We start from the raw sequence: 23,352 nt of genomic DNA, 5'->3' as shown, positions 1-23,352 counted from the left end.
CTAATTAGTGTGTAGATCCAAAATGTCATAAAAACGAAGCTTCCTCAACCTCTAACAAAGCAAAGGAATGATACGGTTTACAGTTACATGAGAGAACACTTTTCTCAAGATTAAATACTCGACCTGAATAATGTATCTTTATCCGGGTGTTCTGTACCTTTCAACTAATTTAGAGAACGAATCTACCAGTATGTTTATGTGAATGTAATAAGGGCAGCTCTAACAATTGACTCATAATCTAGCTCTAAACATTTTCTTCATATTTTAATAAGGGAGATAGAGAAAAGCTAGCTCTTGATCAAGAGCTAGCCTCGTACATATGTGTCAAGATTATGTGAGAGTGTCTTGTAGAGCTATCCATATTATATGCTATGTGCTTGTTTAGTTTTCAAAAAGTTTTCCAAAAAGTGCTACAGTAGCCATCACATCGAATCTTGCGATACGTGCATGGAGCATTAAATGTAGACGAAAGAAACTAATTGCACAGTTTGGTTGGAAATTGCGAGACGAATATTTTGAGCCTAATTAATCCATAATTAAATATTAATTGCCAAATAAAAACGAAAATACTATAGTAGTCAAATTCCTAAAAATCACGAACTAAACACACACTATATGCTAAAAGTTAATACTATTAAAGATGTTGGCTTAGAGCTAGTAACTGCTTGTACCATTGCGGGTGTCCTTAGTGTGCTATTCTACTTACATGTCAGTGGTTGGTCGAACTAAAAAAATACACGTAGGAACGATCGGCGAATATCCTACGTGTAAAATGTCACACGTCCTAGTCACGTCATCTCTTATAGCAGATGACGTAGTTGCACAACAAGTCAAACAGCCCACACTGTGAACTTCGCGTGCGGTTGTTGCTGCTGTGCAGCCGAAACACGACCGGATACGACGAACCTGCGTGAGAAATGAGAATCAAGGGCGTGTGCGTGTCCGCTGCTGCTGCCACAGACCTGAACGCCAGTGGATGATGGAAAGGGTGACGCAACGGGTTGCATTGGGGCACGCAACAGGTTACACAGTCAGAAACAAACGGCGGGCTGGCATCCACTGGCCAGGAGACGCCCACTTCGACACGTATAAATGTACAGCGACACCGCTGCCAGGAGACGCAGAAGAAGCAGAGCAGAAGCAAAAGAGAGAACGCCGGCGACCACCGAACAGGGAGGCAAGATGGTGCAGCAAGCAGCGAAGGAGGTGATCCCGCTGATGACGCCATACAAGATGGGCCAATTCCAGCTCTCCCACCGGGTGGTGCTCGCGCCGTTGACGAGGTGCCGCTCCTACGGCAACGTGCCGCAGCCGCACGCCGCCTTGTACTACTCGCAGCGCGCCACCAAGGGCGGCCTGCTCATCGCGGAGGCTACGGGGGTGTCGGCCACCGCGCAGGGGTACCCGGAGGCTCCCGGCATCTGGACGCAGGAGCAGGTCGAGGCGTGGAAACCCATCGTCGACGCCGTCCATCGTAAGGGTGGCATCTTCTTCTGTCAGATTTGGCATGTCGGCAGGGTCTCCACCAATGGTATGTTCCCATCTAGGGCCATGTTTAGTTGCCCCAAATTTCAGAATTTAGCACTATGCAAAAAAAAGATTCTCCGTCACATCAAACTTGCGGTATATGCATGGAGTACTGTATGTTGACAAAATCAAAAACTAATTGCACAGTTTAGTTGTACTTTACGAGACCAACGTTTTGAGCCTAATTAGTCAACGATTGAACAATTATTATCAAATAAAAACAAACGGTACAGTAGCTACAGTGCAGCCCAAATCCGGCGGTGCCGATTCGGTGGCCGAACTAAACGCGGCCTAGCACAAACGTATATATGTCATGTAGCATTTCACTGTACCTCGTGAGCTTACCGCGTGAGCTTATAGCTTTTTGTGAGCTTGACCAGCATTTCTTTGTCTGATGAGGAGCTGGTTGTCTAGTTGGTTACTGATTTTCCTTTGATCCAATTGGCAGAGTTTCAGCCGGACGGGCAGGCGCCTATCTCGAGCACGGACAAGCAAATTTCCCCGGACCAAATTTCCCCGAGCGCCGAGCCCCAAATGGTGTATTCAAAGCCGCACCGGTTGCGGACTGCGGAGATCCCTGGGATCGTTGATGATTTCAGGCGAGCCGCACGGAACACAATTGAAGCCGGTTTCGATGGTGTTGAGATCCACGGCGCGCACGGATTCATCCTCGAGCAGTTCATGAAGGATAGCTGTAATGACCGCACAGATGAGTACGGCGGCAGCCTGGAGAACCGGTGCCGCTTCGCCGTGGAGGTCATAGACGCCATTGTCCGCGAGGTGGGCGCGTACCGCGTGGGCATCAGGCTATCACCCTTTGCTGACTACTTCGATTGTGTGGATTCCGATCCCATGGCGCTTGGCCACTACATGATCCAGCAACTCAACAAGCACGAGGGTTTCCTCTACTGCCACATGGTGGAACCTCGAATGGCAATTGTCGACGGCCGTAGGCAGATTCCTCATAGGCTCTTGCCGTTCCAGAAGGCATTTAACGGCACATTTATTGCCGCCGGCGGGTATGACCGGGAGGAAGGCAACAAGGTAGTGTCAGAAGACTATGCTAACCTTGTTGCATATGGAAGGCTCTTCTTGGCTAACCCGGACCTGCCTAAGAGGTTTGAGTTGAATGCACCACTGAACAAGTACGACCGTTCTACTTTCTACACGCAAGATCCCGTTGTTGGCTACACGGATTACCCTTTCCTCGAAGACGGTAGCAATAATGATGAGTCAAGCATTCAACCTTAATCATATAGACAATCAATCTGATCACAACTAATAATGTGGATGGTTCATCAAGTATGAGTTCATCATTATTTCCAACCTTCTTTATTGAGATTCTGGCAGAGTCATTACCTCATGTTGTATCATTCTGTACTCATATAAGGAGAAATAAATGTACTAGCTAAAATTATTGGAAGAAGTATCTACTGTTTCTAGAGAATTGTTGTCACGTACCTTTTCAAATTCCCTTCTTTGGCACAGTACAATGCAATTCTCGTGTTGCATTTCACTGTACCGTGTGAGCTTATAGCTTTTTGTGAGCTTACCCGGCATTTCTTTAGTCTTCTCGTGCAAATTATAATAGTCTAAATCCTTATGTAACAATTCATTGAATCCTCGTTGAGTCAATGGCCCTGTTCGGCTTACTCCATATTTGACTTGTTCGGCTTCTTTTTCTACCGGAACAGTGTTTTTCAGCCAGTTTCAGCGAAGTTTTAGACTAGCAAACGGCGCCAATATATTCAGTCAAAACTAGATTTTCGGTAGTTTAAACACTGAAGCAGTGTTTGGAATGCGGGATTTATGAATTCCTTTCTAGTGGAAAGGTTTTTGCGGTTGTATGTTTTGAAGGAACGAGAATCCACTGCCCCCTCTTGGTTTCAATTTCTTCGCGAAGTCTGCGAGACTGTTCGATGCCACTTGTTGACACCATTTTTTGCACGTGTCAAAATGATCAGAGTGGGCTAATCAGCAGGAGGAAAGTTACTGTATACGCTGACAGCCGATGAAAATCAGCTTGTAAAGATGGTTGCCGATGAATGGTGGTGATCGATGGAAAGGTTGATTTAGACTCGGGCGTTGCCGATAAGGTTGGAGATGTTATTGTCGATGCCGATGAAGGAAGGCTTGAAAACTACTGCCGATGAAACAGGAAGTATGCCGATGGAAAGGAGGTCGGTGAGAATTCCATCGTAATTGAGGCGGACAGGGAAATAGATAGGAGTTGATTTTCTTTTCTATATTTAGAGTATGATTCATGTAAGAGTCACGTGTTTCCTTAGATATGGACTTTGTGTCCTAGTCGTAGTCGTATTTGGTTATGTCTCTTTAGATCAGGGTATAAATATAGATTGAGGGGCAATGTAATAAATAATCAATCAATATCAAAACCAATTTTTACTCCTATTTGCATCTACTTACTTTTCGGCAACTTCGTCAATTTGCATATTTTTCCTTTTTACGAGTTCTCATTGATTCGGCGAGTTGCATCGCTTCAGTGCGACCTTTGGTGATTCTCGAGTTCCGTGTGAGTACCTCTTGGCCGTGTCTTCCGGGCGTATCGCTGTTGTCAGGACCAAAGTGCTCGTATCTTCATCCTTGTCGATTAACAGGTCAAATCGACTGGCACGCTTTGGATATCGATTCGGGTATTAGCCCTTTGTGTTTGCAGATCCACTTTTGCATCAACACATCTTTTGGCACGCTCGGTGGGACCAATCAATCCGATCAATATGTTCAATTCCGAGATCGATTCAGGGAACATTATCGCGGTATCAGAAGAAGATCTTAAGGAAGAGCAGAGGCAGGCTATGGAAAAGGCTGTAGAAGAATACTTGCAGCTTTGTCTGAAATCGTTTAGCCTGAACAAGAGTGGACAAGTCATCCAGAAGCAAGATTTGCCGTTGCCTCGGCAGGTTACCTTTGACTCTAATCCTGGTAAACTTCAAGAGATGGTTAATTCTGCAGTAAATCATGCTTTGATTAATCATTCCAATGTGCTGTCCAATACTGTTCATAATGCTGTGGTTCAAACTCTCAAAGAAGGACAAGCATCACCGCATTACGTTGGGCCTGTCTATCACCAACCAGAGCCGGCATCTGTCAATACTCCATCGGCTCCCTCGGCCGTTGTGGGTACAGAAGTTACTTCTCCTCCAGTATCGACAGGCTTACCTAATATTCAATCTACACCGATACGATCAGATCCGATACTACCAGGAGGACGAGTTTAGCTTAATACAGATCTATCAGCATCAGCTATGTCAGGCCCTATGTCTCAGAATAGCCAGATTCCTGCTAATTGGTGGGGATATGGTATGCCTCCAGAGTCATCTGCTTTCAATCCTGGGTTACCTCAAGTGTTTGATGCAGTAGGAAAAGCTCATATACCATCGGCTGTTTCACCGATGGCTCAAGTGCCTCAATATGCCATAGCAACTACTGTGCAACCAACTCCAGGAGGTTTCCAGATGCCTTTGGTTCAAACACCCAATTCAAGTCCATCGGCAAGCTTACATGCTGATGCAGCAGAAAGCCCCTGCTATGAGTCAAACTGGGGTTCAGTTCATGCCTCAAGCTGGTTATAATTATCCAACAATGTCAGTAAATTACCAGCCATCGGTAAGTTTTGTACCGATGAGTTCTAATAATGGTTGGTCAGGACAGTTACCTGTTCAACATACAGTTCAGCAAAATCAGCAGGTTGTAGGGATTCAACAAGGTCATATGCAAGCTGGTTTCTAGAATCAAGCATCGGCAACTCAGCCGATGAATCCTTTCCAACAGGTTAATGGACCACAAGTAACGACAAATATGCCGACTGCTGGAAATCGTGGGCCACAAAGATATGTGGAGGGATATCAGCAGGCACCTCCTGTAGAAATTCAGCTAGTTCATCAGCAGGAGGCTGATGCTTTTTGGGCCGATAAGATAGCAGAAATTATGAAGGATCAGTTTAGGATAAAGCCCAAGGTCAATACTTATTCTTATCGGACTCCATACCCTCCTGCATATGATTTAATTCCTCTCCCAAATCGGTACAAGGTACCAGATTTCACTAAATTCTCTGGGCAAGATGATACATCAACAATGGAACACGTCAATCACTTCATTATTCAATGTGGAGAGGCAGCTAGCGGAGATGAATTAAGAGTTCGATTATTTTCATCATCTTTGTCTGGATCGGCATTTACATGGTTCATTTCATTACCACCAAATTCTATTATTACTTGGGTTGATCTAGAAAAACAATTTCATAAGTATTTCTTTGCTGGAATCCATGAAAAGAAGCTTACTGATTTAGTAAAATTGAGACAGCGTAATGATGAATCGGTAGAAAGCTTTGTGCAAAGGTTACGAGATGTAAAAAATAAGTGCTACAGTCTGGTGCTGAATGATCGGCAGCTTGCCGATCTGGCTTTCTAAGGGTTATTGCCACATCTTAAAGACAGATATGCTTCTCAGGAGTTTGAAAGCCTCAGTCATCTTGTGCAAAGGATCTCTGATCAAGATACTAGGGTTTTTGAACCTAAAAAGAATTGGAGTAAAAAAGTATGATTTGTTGAAGAAGTAGGAGATTCTAATTATGATGAAGAACCAGTTATCGGCTTAGCTGAGTGGGTTAAGAATAAAAAGCCAATATCTTGTCCCTTTGGTCAGAAAGAGCCAGAAAAGTTTACCTTTGATATCACCAAGGCCGACAAGATATTTGATCTTCTGCTTCAAGAGGGCCAAATTAAGCTGTCACCTAATCATGTGATCCCATTAGCAGAAGAGTTGAAGAAGATCTTGTACTGCAAATGGCACAATGCAACTTCACACAGTACAAATGAGTGCAAGGTGTTCAGGCAACAGTTACAATCGGCTATTGAATCTGGGAGAATTAAGTTTGGTACTTCCAAGACCCAGAAGCCGATGAAAATTGATCAACACCCTTTTCCAGCAAATATGTTGGAGGCCAAAGGGAAGACCAAGGTATTGACGTCAGAGGCTGCTGAGAAAAATGTATCAGTGGATCCCTAACATCGGATAACTCCCGATGATGCAAAAAGAAAGGGTTTGCTGGGAGAAAGCAGTAGTTCCAAAAACCCTCCTCGACCTGGCATTGTGATTACCCATCGAAGGCAGCAGGAGGGTTGGCGTCAGTGTAAGGACCGATATCGACAACAGCAAGAAGAGAGACGTCGGGAAGAATGGTATCGGCATAAAAATCATTGGAGGTGCCCGTTTTTCATCCATTGCTGGAAAGAAGGTATTAAATTGCCAACTGTTAAAAATTGCCCTGAGTGCAATGGTTATTATGGGGTCAATCGGTCAGAAAGGAGGTTTCAACCTGGCAATCAGGGTTTATTTATCAATGAGCCGATCAGAGGCAGAGCATCAGTGCATGATCGGCTAGGGGGCAGACTTAGTGTACATGAGAGGCTTGGTAAACGCGCTGATTATTTTCCAAGGAATCAAGAGGAGCTTGAGGAGATGGCAAACGCAAGAGTTCCCGATGAAGAAATATTCTACAGGGACCCTAATATACGTCGTGTAGAATCAACTGGGACCTGTTATCAGCCAGTTTGGAAGACCAAGTTTCCTCGATGGTGCCCGGAGGGTCTGACAAAGACACAAAAAAGGAGGATGCAACGTGAGCATCAGGTGGATTTATACCGAGAGGAAAATTCCTCCAATGAGAGGTCCGGTCATCAGCAGTGGCAGTTAAAACACAAAAATAAGGGTCCATCGGCAGATATTAATATGGTATTCATGTTGCTGATGGAGTTTTTGGCACTATCCGATAATGAGGAAGAAGTTGTTCTCTCTGATCAAGTAGCTCAGTTGACACTAGATCCAATGATGGCTGTTTTTGAGAAACCTACCGATGACAAGAGACAGCATCTTAAGGCTTTGTTTGTGAAAGGCAGAGTTGATGGGCAGCCTGTATCTAAGATACTTATCGACGGAGGGGCTGCGATTAATATTATGCCTTATGTGATGTATCAGAAACTTGGTAAGGGAGATCAAGACTTGACCAAAACCGATATGATGCTGAAGGATTTTGAAGGCAATGTGTCACCGGCTAAAGGGGCAGTATGCGTTGAATTGACCATCGGCAGCAAAACCTTGCCGACGACGTTCTTTGTTATTAATGACAAGGGTGCATATAATCTGCTTCTAGAGAGGGATTGGATTCATGCTAATTGTTGTGTTCCTTCTACAATGCATCAATGCCTCGTACAGTGGATTGGGGATAAGATTGAGTTTGTCCCTGGTGATTCTTCTTATATCATCGCATCGGCAGAATCAGATACTTATGAGCGAATTAAATGTATATCAGGAGAAGTTTGGGAAAAAGAGTTCCTTAGAGTCGCTGATTATGAAATTCCACCGATCCAAGCAGTCGATTCTGAAGAAGAGTTTTAATGGATAGGTTTGCTGATGATGGAAAATTAGGTCAAAGGTTCACATCGGCAGATGATTTAGTAGAAGTTGATATTGGTGATGGCGATAGGCCAAGACCTACTTTTATTAGTGCTAAGTTAGATTCCAAGTGTAAGCAGCAAATAACTGATTTGTTAAAAGAGTATAAAGATTGTTTTGCTTGGGATTATACTAAGATGCCTGGATTAGACCGATCGATAGTTGAACATCGGTTACCTATCAAATCTGGATTTTGGCCACATCAGCAGCCAGCGCGTCGATGCAACCCTAATATACTTCCTGACATTAAGGCCAAAATAATTAAATTAATTGAGGCAAAGTTTATTCGGCAGTGTCGATATGCAGAGTGGGTCTCTAATGTGGTTCCTATTTATAAGAAAAATGGAAAACTTCGTGTTTGTATTGATTTTAGGAATCTCAACAAAGCCACACCGATGGATGGCTATCCAATGCCGATTGCTGATTTGTTGATTGATGCTGCAGCCGGACATCAAATTATCAGCTTCATGGATGGTAATGCAGGTTACAATCAAATATTCATGGCTAAAGAAGATATTCCCAAGACTGCTTTCAGATGTCCAGGTCATGTAGGGTTGTTTGAGTGGATAGTCATGACGTTTGGTTTGAAAAATGTCGGCGCTACTTATCAAAGAGCTATGAACTTTATTTTTCATGAATACATCGGCACATTAGTGGAGATCTACATTGATGATGTAGTGATTAAGTCTGGAGATATCACAAAACATCTAGCCGATCTACGAAAGATACTGGAGTGCACAAGGAAGCATGTATTGAAGATGAATCCTAATAAATGTGCATTTGGTGTATCGGCAGGTCAATTCTTGGGTTTTATGGTGCATCAGCGGGGCATCAAAATCAGTAGGAAGTCTATTGATGCAATTAACAAGGTGGTTGCTCCTGCCAATAAAACTGAATTGCAATCTTTGATCGGTAAGATTAATTTCATTAGAAGATTCATATCTAATCTGTCAGGTAAGATCAAGGCTTTCAGTCCATTACTTAAATTGAAAGCCGATCAGGAATTTGTATGGGGAGCTGAGCAGCAGTTAGCCCTAGATGAAATTAAGAAATATTTAACAAATCCTCCAGTGCTAGTTCCACCTCAACACAGGAAACCTTTCAGGTTGTATTTGTCAACTGATGATACCGTTATCGGTTCAGCTCTTATTCAAGAATTTGAAAGGAAAGAACGTGTTATTTATTATTTAAGCAGAAGATTAGTGGATGCTGAGACAAGGTATTCGGCCATCGAAAAATTATGTCTGTGTTTATACTTTTCTTGTGTCAAATTAAGACATTATTTGTTATCTGCCGAATGTACGGTCATATGCAAAGACGACGTAGTCAAGTATATGTTGTCGATGCCGATATTAAGTGGTAGAATCGGCAAGTGGATTTTAGCATTATCAGAATTTGAACTACGTTACGAATCGACTAAGGCAGTTAAGGGGCAGGTTATGGCTGATTTTGTCACTCAGCATTGTAATACAGTGGACTCTCTGGAGGTTGCTCCTTGGACACTTTTCTTCGATGGGTCCACATGTGGTGAAGGAGCAGGTATCGGCATTGTGTTGATTTCACCTCAAGGAAGGAAGTATGAGTTTTCATTGCCGATTGTTGCTACATCAACAAACAATCAGGCTGAATACTAAGCCTTGATAAAAGGGTTAGAATTGCTGAAGGAGATACGTGCCGATGCTGTTGAAATCTTTGGTGATTCTATGCTAGTTATAAATCAATTGGCTGGGATTTATGAATGCCGAAGTGAAGTTTTAATTTCGTATTATGAAAGATGTTTGCAATTGTTGAAAGGGTTTAGAGATTTTCGTCTTGAACATATTTCTTGACTGCATAATGAAGAGGCTAATCGACTAGCTCAGCATGCTTCAGGGTATCAACCTATTCAGGAAGTGCTAACATCGGCAGTCGATACCGATGACTGGAGAAAGGAGATTGTCGATTATTTAAAGGATCCATATAAAAAGGTTGAAAGACATATAAGGTTCCAAGCTACCAAGTATGTGCTCCTCGATGATGAATTATATTATCGAACTATAGATGGAGTTTTACTCAGATGTGTTAGCAGTGATGAATCGAAAAGCTTGATGGGTGAAATTTATGAAGGAGTGTGTGGAGCGCATCAATCGGCTTTCAAGATGAAGTGGATGATCAGAAGGAATGGATACTATTGGCCGACTATTCTTGAAGATTGTTTTAAATATTTTAAAGGATGTCAGAGGTGTCAAAAGTTTGGTAATATTCAAAGAGCGCCTGCATCGGCTATGAACCCTATAATTAAACCTTGGCTGTTCCGGGGATGGGCTATCGATCTCATCGGTCAGATTTATCCGCCATCGAGTAAAGGACATAAATTTATTCTGGTTGCTACTGATTATTTCACAAAATGGGTTGAGGCAATTCCTTTAAAAAAAGGTGACATCGGCTAATATGATCGATTTTGTGAAAGAGCATATTGTTTACCGATTTGGTATTCCTCAAACTATCACTACCGATCAGGGTACTATGTTTACATCGGGAGAATTTGATGAGTTTGCTGTAGGTATGGTAATTAAAGTTTTAAATTCTTCTCCATATTATGCTCAAGCTAATGGTCAGGCTGAGGCTTCTAACAAAGGGATCATCAAACTCATTAAGCGCAAAATTAAAGAAAATCCTAAGAGGTGGCATACAGTATTAAATGAAGCCTTGTGGTCATATCGGATGTCATGTTATGGTGCAACCAAAGTAACGCCTTATCAGTTAGTATATGGACACGACGCAGTATTGCCTTGGGAAATTAAAACTGGCTCTAGGTGAATACGTTCTCAAAATCAGCTGACAGCCGATGATTATGATACTCTTATGAAGGATGAGTTGGAAGATGTGGCGGGTCATCGGTTAAGGGCTTTAGTTAGCATCGAAGAAAATAAGAAAAGAGTAGCCAGATGGTATGACAAGAAGGTGAAGGTAAAGGAGTTTGCCGATGGAGATCTGGTCTGGAAATTGATTTTACCGATTGGGACTAAAAGTTCAAAGTTTGGAAAGTGGTCTCCTAATTGGGAAGGTCCATATCGGATAAATCAGTCTGTTCCTGGTAACGCATATATTCTAGAAACCCTCAAAGGGGTTGTGTTTCTCAGAGCATTAAATGGAAAATATTTAAAGAAATATTACCCTAGTATCTGGATGGATGCATAAAAGTATAAGTGCCGATAACAGTTCTATCGGCTAGAATTATACAAGTATGTCAATGTCTCATAAAGTGCCGATGCAATAGACAAGATTTACAAGTTTAACAAGGATTGGATAGCCAATATCGCACGCAGGCGAATCTGGTCGGCTTCCTTCATTTCTTTAATGTCTTCATCGACAGCACCCTCCACAGGCTTGAGTTTTTTCTTCATGGCCAAGGCTTTGCGAGCCTAGATGTCTCTTTCTTGCTGAAGGGCCTTGATGGCATTGGGTAGCTGGCTTTCTTCTTGTTGGGCATGAATTAAGGCTGCCTCGACTTCTTTCAATTCAGCCAATAGAGCCATCCTCTTTGCCGATAAATCTAAGATTTTCTGCTTAAGTTCAGCACCCGAAGTCTGCAAGTTGCCGATGCCCTTGTGCTTCTCATCGGCAATCTGTTTCAGTTGTAGCATCTCTTCTTTGAGTTGAGCCTGAGCTGCTCTATCGGTGATGCGTTGAGCAGCCCGTTGATATTGCAGTTGGCGGCTCTCTAAATGGGCTACTGGGAAGAGTGCTTCTTCAATATCGGCAGGGACCTGACCACGGATTGTTTTGAAAATTGCCTTTGCGGGGTCCGAGTCATCTACCAGTTGGGCGGTATCCTGCTGTAACAAGTCCAGAAGAGCTTCCAACTTGGACTTAATTTCTGCCGATATTGTTCCCAGTGCAAGGGAAGAACTTGCTTCCTCTCCATCATCATCAGAAACGTCAATGGCAAAGGAAAATAGGCTATTTGGGGAGTCTTGTTCCTGAGAAAAAGAAAAAGAGGTCAGTTAAGGATAAGTATGAATATTATAAATCGACTAGGTCAATCGGCTTACCTGTTTCAAGGCAATTTCCTATACTTGGCTAGAGGAAGCAGCCTAGAGTATGCCGTGTGGAGGATCGGCTGAGCTTGCCGATGGGATATCCTCTGTGGCCTCATCGGTGGTTGGCCCTTGGGGTATGATGACCGATGGTATGTCCTGTACAGGAGGATTAACTGGTTGCTCAGTTGCATCGACTGATTCTTGCCGGCTTGCAGACGTTGGGGCAGATGTGGGGATCGGCATGGACTTCTATCGTTTTGGCTATGCCTCGGCATCTGTTAAGGCTTTGCGCTTTGCTTGGGCCTCAGCAACGGTTGGCTGGGGGGCATCGGCACTTGTTGGTTGTGGAGCTTGAACATCTCGTACGCTTGCCGATGTACCCATTTGTTGCTGCAAAACAAGTGTAAGGTATGATATTTAATAGATAAAATGTAAAATCAAAGGGATACCTCTGAAGGTTTGTCAGAGGTAGTGGTGCTTGATGTCGGAGGAATTGCCGATGACGATCCAGCAGCGGCTCTTACACCCTAATGATTAATGTTAATACAGTCTATGATCGGCATGAGTAGAAATAAACAGGGTTGTTACCTTGAATGCCTTGATCAGGGTTGTAGCAGCAGCCAATGGAGTGGCCCTAGCTGTAGCCAATTTGGACTTGGAGGTGATGGTCTTGGCACGGGTCTTATGGTGAGTCAAAGCAGCTAAGGTGGGGGCATTGTAGCCGATCGGTGATATTGGGGAAACAGGCTGAAGATCGAAGGGTTTCCCACTTTTGCTCATAGATGGTGCTGGGTTGTTAACCTGTCACGAGAAAGTTAGTTACCGATATATGAAAGGAAAAAGCAGAAGGAAGTTAAAAGAAACTTACTGCGTCATCGGGGATGGCGTATTCAGGGTCGATCATGTGCCGATATGTGTGAGCAGATGTTGCAAACAGTTGTTCCCTCCATTCTCGCCACCATTGCTTATATGATTCGGTGATGAAAGATGTTGGCATCCAGATGGATATATCGACATCTGTAGTATCGGCATCGGGAGAAAGTCGCACTACCCTGCTCCAATCTGTTCCGTAGGTGATTGTTTCTCTGGGTTTGATCACATCGACAAAACAAAGTTTGATTGACAGTTGCCCAAAAGCCAATTGACGGGATACTGCCGATGGATTGTAAAATTCATACGTGATATTGGTGTTTTTCCCGCTACCGAATGTGTTTACTGGGATTGCCCTGGGAGTAATGATGGCCATCATGAGTTCATTATCCTGATTCAGAGTGTCATCGGCAAAGTTGAAAAGAAGGGGGAATCTATTTTCTTCATCAATATAAGGTACCTAGGCCCTATGATCACGAGAAAGACCATTGTAGAAGCTTTGGAAGAATCTGCCGATTTGGTCTTCATTGGCCTCTGTTCCAGGGAGGACAATTATGGCTTCACCAAAATTGAGGTGTGAGCGTGTTGCCGATTCCTCATCCCCAAGCACGTGGTCTTCAACAATTTCTCATGGGAATTGTTGGGCAAAGAAGTCCCATTGCAAACGTTTGTGCACATGGGCATTTAGCCACATGTTGATAAACCACCACGGGCCTCCTAAGTTGCCGATGGGTTCGCCAAGCAAAAGTTTCTGAGACACTTGATGAAGAAGATGATAAGTGGAGCTCAGAAGGTATCGGCCAAGAGGGAACCTTACACCATTGGCCAAGAGTTCAACCGCGGGGAGGAAGGCGTTGGTTGGTCCTACTGATCGACCACAGAAGATAAATTTTTCTAACCACATATTCAAGAATGTGGCATGTTCCTTCTGGTTAATTGTCCCGGTCCTCTGGCATTCTTGAATATATCCCGTCCAACCGCCGATGTTGCGGGTATTCACCCTATATTTAGATTTTCTGCCATAGATGGAGCCTTCATTGGCAGTTGAAATGTCCAAGCCAGTGAGCATGTAGACATCGGCAAGTGTGGGAGTAGCTGGGCCATGTCCAAACATAAAAGTGTTTGTTGTGTCTGACCAAAAGTAAGCAGCTACAATCATCATTGACTCGTTCTTTTGCATATCGGCAATGGATAGCCTAATGCATTGGTCTAGCTTCCGTTCTGCCCAGTGTACTTGCATCGACCTGTTGACCCTCAAGTACCAATCTTTCCACCCTTTGGTGGTTTTGGGCCAAGATCGGAATGTATCTTTCCATAAATTCAGAGAGAAATTTTGGGCTCTAAAAGGGATTCTGTTAACCTCTGCATTAATCAGATCAGTTAGATCTAGGTTGCCCATTGGTCCTAGGCATTGGAAATGTGGCTGATCGGTTGGAATAACTAATTTGTTGTGAAGTTTCTAAGTTTAGAGGATCCGAAGAACAAAGAAAAAGAGAAAAAATTACCAACTGTATGAACTCACAAAGACCAGAGGAATCGAGGTAAAAAGTAACGGAAGTGGAACGAACTGCAGGGACGTCGAAGTTGATTGCCATTATCTTGAGGTAGATGGGGGCACGAGCTGGAGACTCGAGGTTGATGCTGGAGAAAAGTTCTTGTTGGTAGAGGTCATGCAGTTGTTCGTCGGAGTCGCCGCCGGAAAGAGAGAATGCCAAAGATTGGAGTCTGAGGGTAGAAGACGAGCGTTCCGGAGAAATCTATTTATAAGCCACTCGGAGTAGGGGTATTTTGAACTTATCTCTATGCCGCGTGCATGTGGGTCGAGGTGGTTCAGATGGATATGGTAACTGGTCGCACGATAATCAAGGGATTGTACAGATGATTTGATGGCAAGTAATCATGACTTGGAAGAGATCTTGGTATAGGATATTTTAATTCTGAAAATGGCGGCATTATTATGTTAGGATCTTGCCGATGGATTATTGTTTCGGTATCTTAACCATAATCAGGGCAAGAGTGGTTGGAAATTGTGCGATATTTACTGAGGTGCGTGAATCAGGACTAGATTTGATTAGATTTGATAACAGATCAAGTTTTGGCTTGGAGGATGAGTTATGGTAATTAGGCGAAGGCAAACATTATCTGGAGTAAATTTCAGAGCATTAATGGTTTTATACTCCGAAATTGGGGGGCATATGTTAACACCGTTTTTTTCACGTGTCAAATTGATCAGAGTGGGCTAATCGGCAGGAGGAAAGTTACTGTATACGCTGACAGCCGATGAAAATCGGCTTGTAAAGATGGTTGCCGATGAATGGTGGTGATCGATGGAAAGGTTGATTTAGACTCGGGCGTTGCCGATAAGGTTGGAGATGTTATTGTCGATGCCGATGAAGGAAGGCTTGAAAACTACTACCGATGAAACAGGAAGTATACCAATGGAAAGGAGGTCGGTGAGAATTCCATCGTAATTGAGGCGGACAGGGAAATAGATAGGAGTTGATTTTCTTTTCTATATTTAGAGTATGATTCATGTAAGAGTCACATGTTTCCTTAGATATGGACTTGGTGTCCTAGTCGTATTTGGTTATGTCTCTTTAGATCAGGGTATAAATATAGATTGAGGGACAATGTAATAAATAATCAATCAATATCAAAACAAATTTTTACTCCTATTTGCATCTACTTACTTTTCGGCGACTTCGTCAATTTGCATATTTTTCCTTTTTACGAGTTCTCATTGATTCGGCGAGTTGCATCGCTTCAGTGCGACCTTCGGCGATTCTCGAGTTCTGCGTGAGTACCTCTTGGCCGTGACTTCCGGGCGTATCGCTGTTGTCAGGACCAAAGTGCTCGTATCTTCATCCTTGTCGATTAACAGGTCAAATCGACTGGCACACTTTGGATATCGATTCGAGTATTAGCCCTTTGTGTTTGCAGATCCACTTTTGCATCAACACCACTAATTGGCGAACACTCACTATAATTTAATCAGCGGACAATTCTCCGACAACTTCCAGACTTTTCTTTTTAGAAAAATAATTATTCCCGCATGCTTCCTTTTACGGATGGTCTCCTTCACTTTTCGGGCAGAGGGGCGCGTGCATCTCATTCTCTTTTCACGTGCTACTACATACGCGCAGCAGCTTCCTTTTCGCGCTCTTACGCGCGCCCACATTTTCTTTTTCTTTTTTTTAAAGTGTACGCGCATAACTTACACTAACTGAGTTAACAACGTAACTTCGAGGAATAAGTTAAGCGTGCTAAGTTATACAAAATTACTTATTCTTTTTCACGAGCTATGTCCACAAGCAATTTAAATTTTGAGAACAGCTATGGGAATAACATTCTCTTTAGATTTCATCGGTATTTTTTCATTTCAGAAACTAATCATTCAAGAACATGGAAAAATGGTTTAAAAAGGGTGGGGGCAAAATAAAAGTAACTTTTACACCCTATACTACACAACAAATTCCATAAGATGGTACAAACTTGCATAACAAGATATATAATAACTTTCATAACTTGTGCAACTATGATAGTCAGCATCTCTGTAACTATGATATTCAACATATCTCTGTGTCTTCAAATGGAAGATCTACAAAATATTTAATATTTAAAATAACAAATAAAAAACAAAGTTGATAGCAAGAAACACATAAGTTAATAGCAAAACTAAGATGATTATCTAACATTGTGTGATAAACATGAAACTAAGTACAGTAATTTAATCAAATAAGTTAGGTAGCATATAGATGAAAACACAAGTTAGATACACAATAAATTTAGCATGCAACACAACTGATGGCATAAATATGAAAAAACAAGCTATACAACACAACTTCGAAAGAAAAAGTTATGCAACACAACTTGTGCTTAAAAAGTTATACAATACACCTGATGTACATAAGTATTCACAACAACTTATGCACGTAAGTTAGTTCGTAAAACTTATGTAGGTAAGTTATACAACAAAACTTATATTTGTAAGTTACATAACACAAGTTATGCAGAATATTATGTAGTGAACGTGTCCTAATTATAAATTAGTATATGATTAGTATATGAGAAGTACATATGGAACTATAAATATGGATTATGGTATATAGAGAACTTGTACTTATCCTAATTATGAGATAAGTTATGACCATAACTTATGAAAGTAACTCATGTCATAACTTGAGAAGACATAAGTTATTCATCACAACTTATGCACATAAGTTAGTCCACAAAACTTATGCAAATAAGTTACACCGCAGAACTTATGTTAGTAAGTTATACAACACAAGTTATACAGGTTATTATCTAACTGATATTATCTAGCTGATATTCAGCATCTATGCAAAGTAAGCATAGGTAGCCTTAATTTGAATTGATAGAAACAAAATCAATTCATTTCTGAAAATCGTAGAATAACACGACAATAAATTAGAAATACACATAACATGGAAAATGAAGAATTATTTGGCAAAAATCAACATATCAATCTATCAGAGCAAATGTGTCAATTGTCACAATCACAATTAATGGTTCATTTAGTACCAGGCCTAATAGAGCATCCAACCACCAACACAAACCATACTCGGAGAAAAACACATTCATCAGTTTTGTTTGAATCATAAACAAATTGTTTTAGTGGGAAAAACAGGAAGAGTTTTATAATGACAGATGTCGATGCATGTTCCCACTACTTGAAGCAGTTAGAAGGAGCCCTGCAGTAATACCAATCCACACAAAAGCAACTTAGCTAACAAGCTACCAAACTACTAAATTAAAAAAGCATCAACCACAAGTTTGAACCAACGAATATCACAACTGGAAAGGAAAACGAATTACTGATGCTCACATGAAGTAAATCTACACGCATAGGCATCCAGATCACGAAGACGAAATCACTTACAAGCCTACGACTAACTAGCTCTCCAATCCGAGCCAACCAAAGATCACAAGATCTGTGCAAGATCTTTACCAAAATGGATGTCGTGGGGCATCGAGGCCACAGATCTAGGTTGTTGCCTGCTCACCTGCATATTGCACTAGACGAGGTTGAGCAACGTGAGTAAGTCACGGCCATGTGGGTGAGCCCACAGGTGGCAATTCCTCTGGCGGTGCAGGAGGCATAGATGGCCGATGAGTACATCTCGATCTTCTCCTAGTGTGCCAATGGCTCCTGCTCTAGCTGTAGCAGGCCCAAGGGTAGAGCGGGAGGTGCACAATGGCAATGCCTATGGCGATGAATGAGTGCGCCGAGGAGAAAGCCGCACAGAGGAAGCTCGGGACATGAGTTGTTCACCATCGGGGACGGAGAGGTCTCTGCTGGATTCATGGGCGGAGTGGGCGGTGGGCCACCTCTAGACACCTACTGCCGCACAAGTGGCCAAGATCCGCCATCTCCGGGAGCAGATGGTTGGACAGGAGACCAAGATCCATCGCCTCTAGGGGCCAGGGGTTGGCCGAGAGGGCGAGAGCTACCGCCTCTAGTCGCCGATGGCCGGGCGCAAGGCCGAGATCGGCTGCCTCCTAGCGCCGATGGCTGGTTGGGCAGGCGAGATCTGATGCCTCCGTGCGCCGGTGCCAGACTACATCGGGAGAGAGAATGAAAGTGCAAGAAAACAAAGAAGATAGGAAAGTCACGGCAAGAGCACGTAGAAAAGTGAAGACGGGTAGATTGAAGATGGGCCCCACAAATAATTGCACCTGTCGGATCGTTCACTCGAGTGAACGCTCTTCAAAATGGAATTGGGATGTTACTGGTGCATGCTTTCATGGAAGCAAACCGCCAAGCACAAATTGATTAACACTAAAAAACTAGAGTCCATGGTTTCAAAAAGCACTAGCATAAGTGGCGACCTGGATATTTTGATTTATTAACTAACATATGCCGCTTTGTGAAAGAAAAAAAAATACTTTATGTAGTTCTTGTTTAGTCTAAGTGTTGACACCAAAATTTGGCAAGTTTACCCTGACATGAAGGAGTCAGTTGATGGTGTCAAAAGTAGGAAAATCTCCTAATTAAATGATATTTATGAACCGGGGCCGAAAAATATTCTTTAAGACATTTGAAGATGTATTTGCAAAAGCTTGACGTCCAGGAGCTCTTCACTGGCCAAGAAACATTGTTTAATATATTTGGGAGAAGCAGATGTCCAGAAGCTCATCACGTGATGGCAAAGGAAAGACAGGAAAGCCAAAAGATTGTTTTATCTAAATCATCTCCGTTGCCGAGTAAGAAAAGATCTGATAATCTAGAGCTGAAGCAAGGTAAATTCTCCCTCGGCGGTTGGATGTTGGCGCCTGGTATGGAAATCAAAGTTCAAGTTCAGCATGCCTCACGTAGGTGCCATATTCTAGAGTCATCAATTTAATATGGTACGGAATCAAATAATCAATGCAAGTTTAGGCCTAGTGCATGGACTTGTCGGCTTATATACATGGACACACAGCCAGCTAACCACCTGGTGTACGTCATACATGTTTGGCTTTTGGAGCAAATGTGTTCAGGACATGTTAAGCCGAGTTAGATTGGATTTGATTCGGCTATCTACGGAAGGAAGCTGATAAATATTATTGGAAGATGGCGGACTCTAGGATATATACCAAGGAAGAATACGTCAGCCAAGAAGCTTTATTAGCAAGGATTCTAAAAAGGGAAAATTAGAGTCCATGTACTTTAGTATTTCTTTTTGATTGGCAGGCAAGTTACATACATGGCTTGTTAGGAGTTATTAGTTCAGGGTATAAATATAAACCCCTAACTATTGTATCAAAGACACATCAATCAAAATCAGTCTTTACTTTTTCGGCTTCACACCAACCCTTAGGAGTAGGAGTAATATAGATCTCGACGAGTTCTTCAACAAGCAGGGCTGCATCGGCTGATTGACCTCTGGCATGTTTATGAGTACCGTCACGACTTGTATTATCGTTTGTAATGCTGCATCAGCCGTTTGATCTCTTGTGAATTATAATATAACTTAGTTATCGATTCGTATCATTGTTTGCGAGGATGCATCATCCAATTGATCTCTTGTAGATACTGATATTGATCAAAGTTATCGATCTTGTATTAATTGCAAGATCACTAGTTACCGAATTTGACTAAGATTAGTTAGATTCTTCTTGCCCTTTTCGGTCAATTCATCCAGTTATCGATCTTATTATAATTAATGTTTCGTTAGTTATAATAATATCACAATTTATCTAGTTAAGATCGAGATAGATCGGCATCATATCATGTTAATTGGTCGTCTTTTGGCTTTGTCACCATCAGATCTTAAATTTGATGACTCGTTCTGTTAAGATCGGCTGTTTTATCTCGATCTAAACCATACATAGTACGATTTCGAAGGAATGAATTAATATTAGATAGATTCATTAATTGATAAAGTTTGATTTATCGTTATTATCATAGCTGCATCGATCCGGTCGAACCTCATTGATGGAATTTTAGATTGGGATTTATTAATTAATGAGTTTGTTTATGGTTAAGACATGTGCTTTGTTTGATTACTATGTTTGAAATCATCTATTTTAGCCGATTGCGTATGCTTTCACATCTATAGCTTGTACCATGAAACTGTCGAAAATATGGATAGATCTATAAGCTTTTTGGTTTTAGTTTATTATCGTTACCATAGCTGCATCGATTCGGTCGAACCTCACTGATGATGGTAATATATTAGATCTAATTTGTTTATAAATTTATTCTTATTCAATAGTTGATTGCATACATGTTATAATCTCCCTTTTAATCTGAATCGACTGTTTAGCTGATAGCTTGTGCTTTCAAAGATGAAATCATTGATCTTTATAATTGGGTGTATTATACTTGTTTTTGTCTCGGTTAATCAATCACTATGAATCTTCCATGATCCATGAGCATCGGTTATTTTAATTCACGTCATTATCATTTAGTATTAGCCGATCATCCTTGATTTAAAGATCTTCCTTTCATGGATATGCTGGATATCGACTATTTAGTCGATGGCCTTATTTATTGGCTTTCAAAGCTGTATATTTGGAACTGTCTGGTGCAACACCAGCATATTCCACCATAAACTATTGATTATCGTCTCGGAGCCGACCGGTCAAATTGACTGGCACGCCTCCGGCCTCAAAGCTGACCAGTCCTGTGTTTGATTCCAAGCAGTTCTCCAGCCTTGCTCCATCAAGCGAATTCTTCTGGCTTACTACGTGTTGATCACATTTTTGTGTCAACATCTTTTTTGGCACGCCCAGTGGGACCACAGTCCTTTGATTAGAAGTTGGATACTCATCAAGTTTTGTTTCATCGACAAGGTTCGGCCAACAGAAGTGAAGAAGAGCAAATACAACGTTATTCTACACTTGGCCAATGACCTCCTAATCAGTTTAATGGCTGATATCATCAAGGACAAGTTTAGAAGTGGTGCACATAGGAAAATGTCGAGAGGTTATCACACGAGCAAGGTGTTTTGCTACATGTCCAATAATCTGAGATATTGGTCCAAGAAAAATGGAAAATTAATGCGGACAAATCGGAATCCTAGGGCAACACGTTAGTTGCATATAATGCAGAGTCGGATACGACACAGAGATTACAAGCAGAACATATATGGATTCTTTATTAAATCAAAGCAAACATGGAGTAGATGCAAACAAACAAGGTTAGAAGCCATGCGTGCAAGCGTCAAACTACTCAAGGCATCAAGCCGATGGTTGTATTGAGATTGAATTGAGCTTTCATCCATCGGCTATTATCATCGGCTACTCCATCACTTCCATCGGCTCAAGACACTCAGTCAACCCTGACATTCTGATAATGGATTGGGGATCAGTGTCGTTGAGTGGACCAAGACAAAAAGATCTATCCACGTAGAACAAGATCTCATCGCTCCGCTGTGCAGATCATCAAGTTTCAAGAAAGAGCATTCAATCTTGTAACCGTGTAAAGATCTAGCGAACAGTCCAGGACGTTCACAAAGCCGTGTGGACACCAAGCGTAGTGCGTCTGCTGATTGCAAGGAGGTAATGCATCTGCTAAATACGTCCAAGATACATGCTATTACCACAAGTAAACATGCTTTTTTATTGGATTTATTAACTGAACGAACCGGCGAATGGCTGTTGGTGTAATTTTATCGGCTACTGTTGACAAAGCCATCAATATAGAGAGAAGCTATGCAAATTCAAGAGGCTAACTGATCTGGGAAATAGGATAATGGCTAGCTCCGCTGATGCCTAAATCTTGGATTGGTGATGGCTATTCCAGAGTTAAAATATTTGAATAGAACATATGTCATTAGCAGGCTGGCTAGAATATTTTATTATATATGTTAGCCAGACTGCAGTTGTCGTCGATCTACTACTATCCTCATCGGCCTAGGAAACAGCTACCTTACCAGAACGAAGTATTTGGGCCGATGACATCAACAAAAGCCGATCAGCCAGAGCATAAAGCCGATGGTTTGTTGGATAGAAATGATAGTCGAGCTCCTATTGATATGTCCAAGCCACCATGCTCATGGCAACAGTGTGGTGTCGTTGAATATAGAACACGGGTCCTGCTAACTACATATTTGCCTCCCAAACCAATGAGGGCCAATCACTTCCTAAAATGGAATCGGCTATGAGGATAGCACTTCACGTCATTTAAAAGGAAAGAGCTAACACGTTACAGTGCCACGCATGCATATATACATGTTGATATATATGAAGAAGCTAGCAAGTGTGTATACATCCATGCATGGTATACGCTTCTCAAAATACATGAAGTTGATTAGTTGCTCAGAAGTCATACAAAGGATTCCTGCTCCAGATTGCCAAAGATCGTGGTGTATCCATATATAAATAAGAATCGGCTACTCCCCTCATCTGCATCGGCTGATCTTTCACCTCCATAGACTCCAAGAACAGATATACAAAGACTGGCTTGGGGGCCAGTACTGGCTCAATTTCCACTTCAGCTGATGCATCAAGTGATGGAGCCATTTGGCCTAGCAGATACGACATGGTTGGCTCAGGTAGAGCTGCCGCTAGCAATGGTTCTTCAGCAGTGGATGACCACGCGCGACATGGGGGGCTTGGATACACCGGTGGTGCTCTGAACGCACAATCAGCTATGTAGAGCCGATGCCGCCACTACTGACCAAATTTTGCTGCTGAGACAAAAGAGGAAAAGCATCAAGAAGTTGAGTCCAATTACTATACGAGCCAAATGGAACTCTATTGACGATTGGGAATTATTATATTTGGAAAGAGATCGAGACACAAAGTCCAGGTACCCCTCGGTCGTCACGTGAAGATAAAAAGAAACAGAAGCTAGCAGATTAAGGAATAGTGGACACATCATGACCAGAGAATTGGGATACATGTCTGGCTTCTCGAGATATGCTCATGCATGGCCATTACTATATTTGGTTATGTGCGGATAATTCAGTCGGCATGGGGGCAGACTCTAACTTGTGCAAACGGTGAATCA

General features: G+C 42.2%; 2 protein-coding genes across 2 annotated transcripts in view; one reads left to right on the top strand and one right to left on the bottom strand.

Moving 5' to 3' along the window:
- The first annotated feature begins 972 nt into the window (after positions 1–972).
- Positions 973–2,953, top strand: LOC136521145 (12-oxophytodienoate reductase 1-like). Its single transcript, XM_066514842.1, has 2 exons — positions 973–1,531; positions 1,976–2,953. The coding sequence occupies exons 1-2, from the start codon at positions 1,093–1,095 to the stop codon at positions 2,776–2,778; spliced, it is 1,242 nt and encodes a 413-aa protein (XP_066370939.1). The 5' UTR covers positions 973–1,092; the 3' UTR covers positions 2,779–2,953.
- Positions 2,954–15,826: 12,873 nt separating this feature from the next.
- The window catches only part of LOC136522155 (uncharacterized), a 49,203-nt gene continuing 41,677 nt past the window's right edge, over positions 15,827–23,352 (bottom strand). The window contains exon 6 of the mRNA XM_066515945.1: positions 15,827–15,855. The gene's annotated coding sequence lies outside the window, so the exon portion shown is untranslated. The remainder of the gene's footprint in view (positions 15,856–23,352) is intronic.

The sequence above is a fragment of the Miscanthus floridulus genome, chromosome 18 (assembly GCF_019320115.1).
Source record: "Miscanthus floridulus cultivar M001 chromosome 18, ASM1932011v1, whole genome shotgun sequence".
NCBI lineage: Eukaryota > Viridiplantae > Streptophyta > Magnoliopsida > Poales > Poaceae > Miscanthus > Miscanthus floridulus.
Note: the sequence above shows the minus strand (reverse complement) of the source record. Positions and strands in the feature narration are given on the sequence as shown.

What these genes read in the sequence shown, in the direction of transcription:
- LOC136521145 (XM_066514842.1), top strand. Translation starts at nt 1,093, where the DNA reads ATGTACAGCGACACCGCTGCCAGGAGACGCAGAAGAAGCAGAGCAGAA. An exon ending in CGGCAGGGTCTCCACCAATG is followed by an intron (nt 1,532 to 1,975) that starts GTATGTTCCCAT and finishes TCCAATTGGCAG; the next exon opens with AGTTTCAGCCGGACGGGCAG.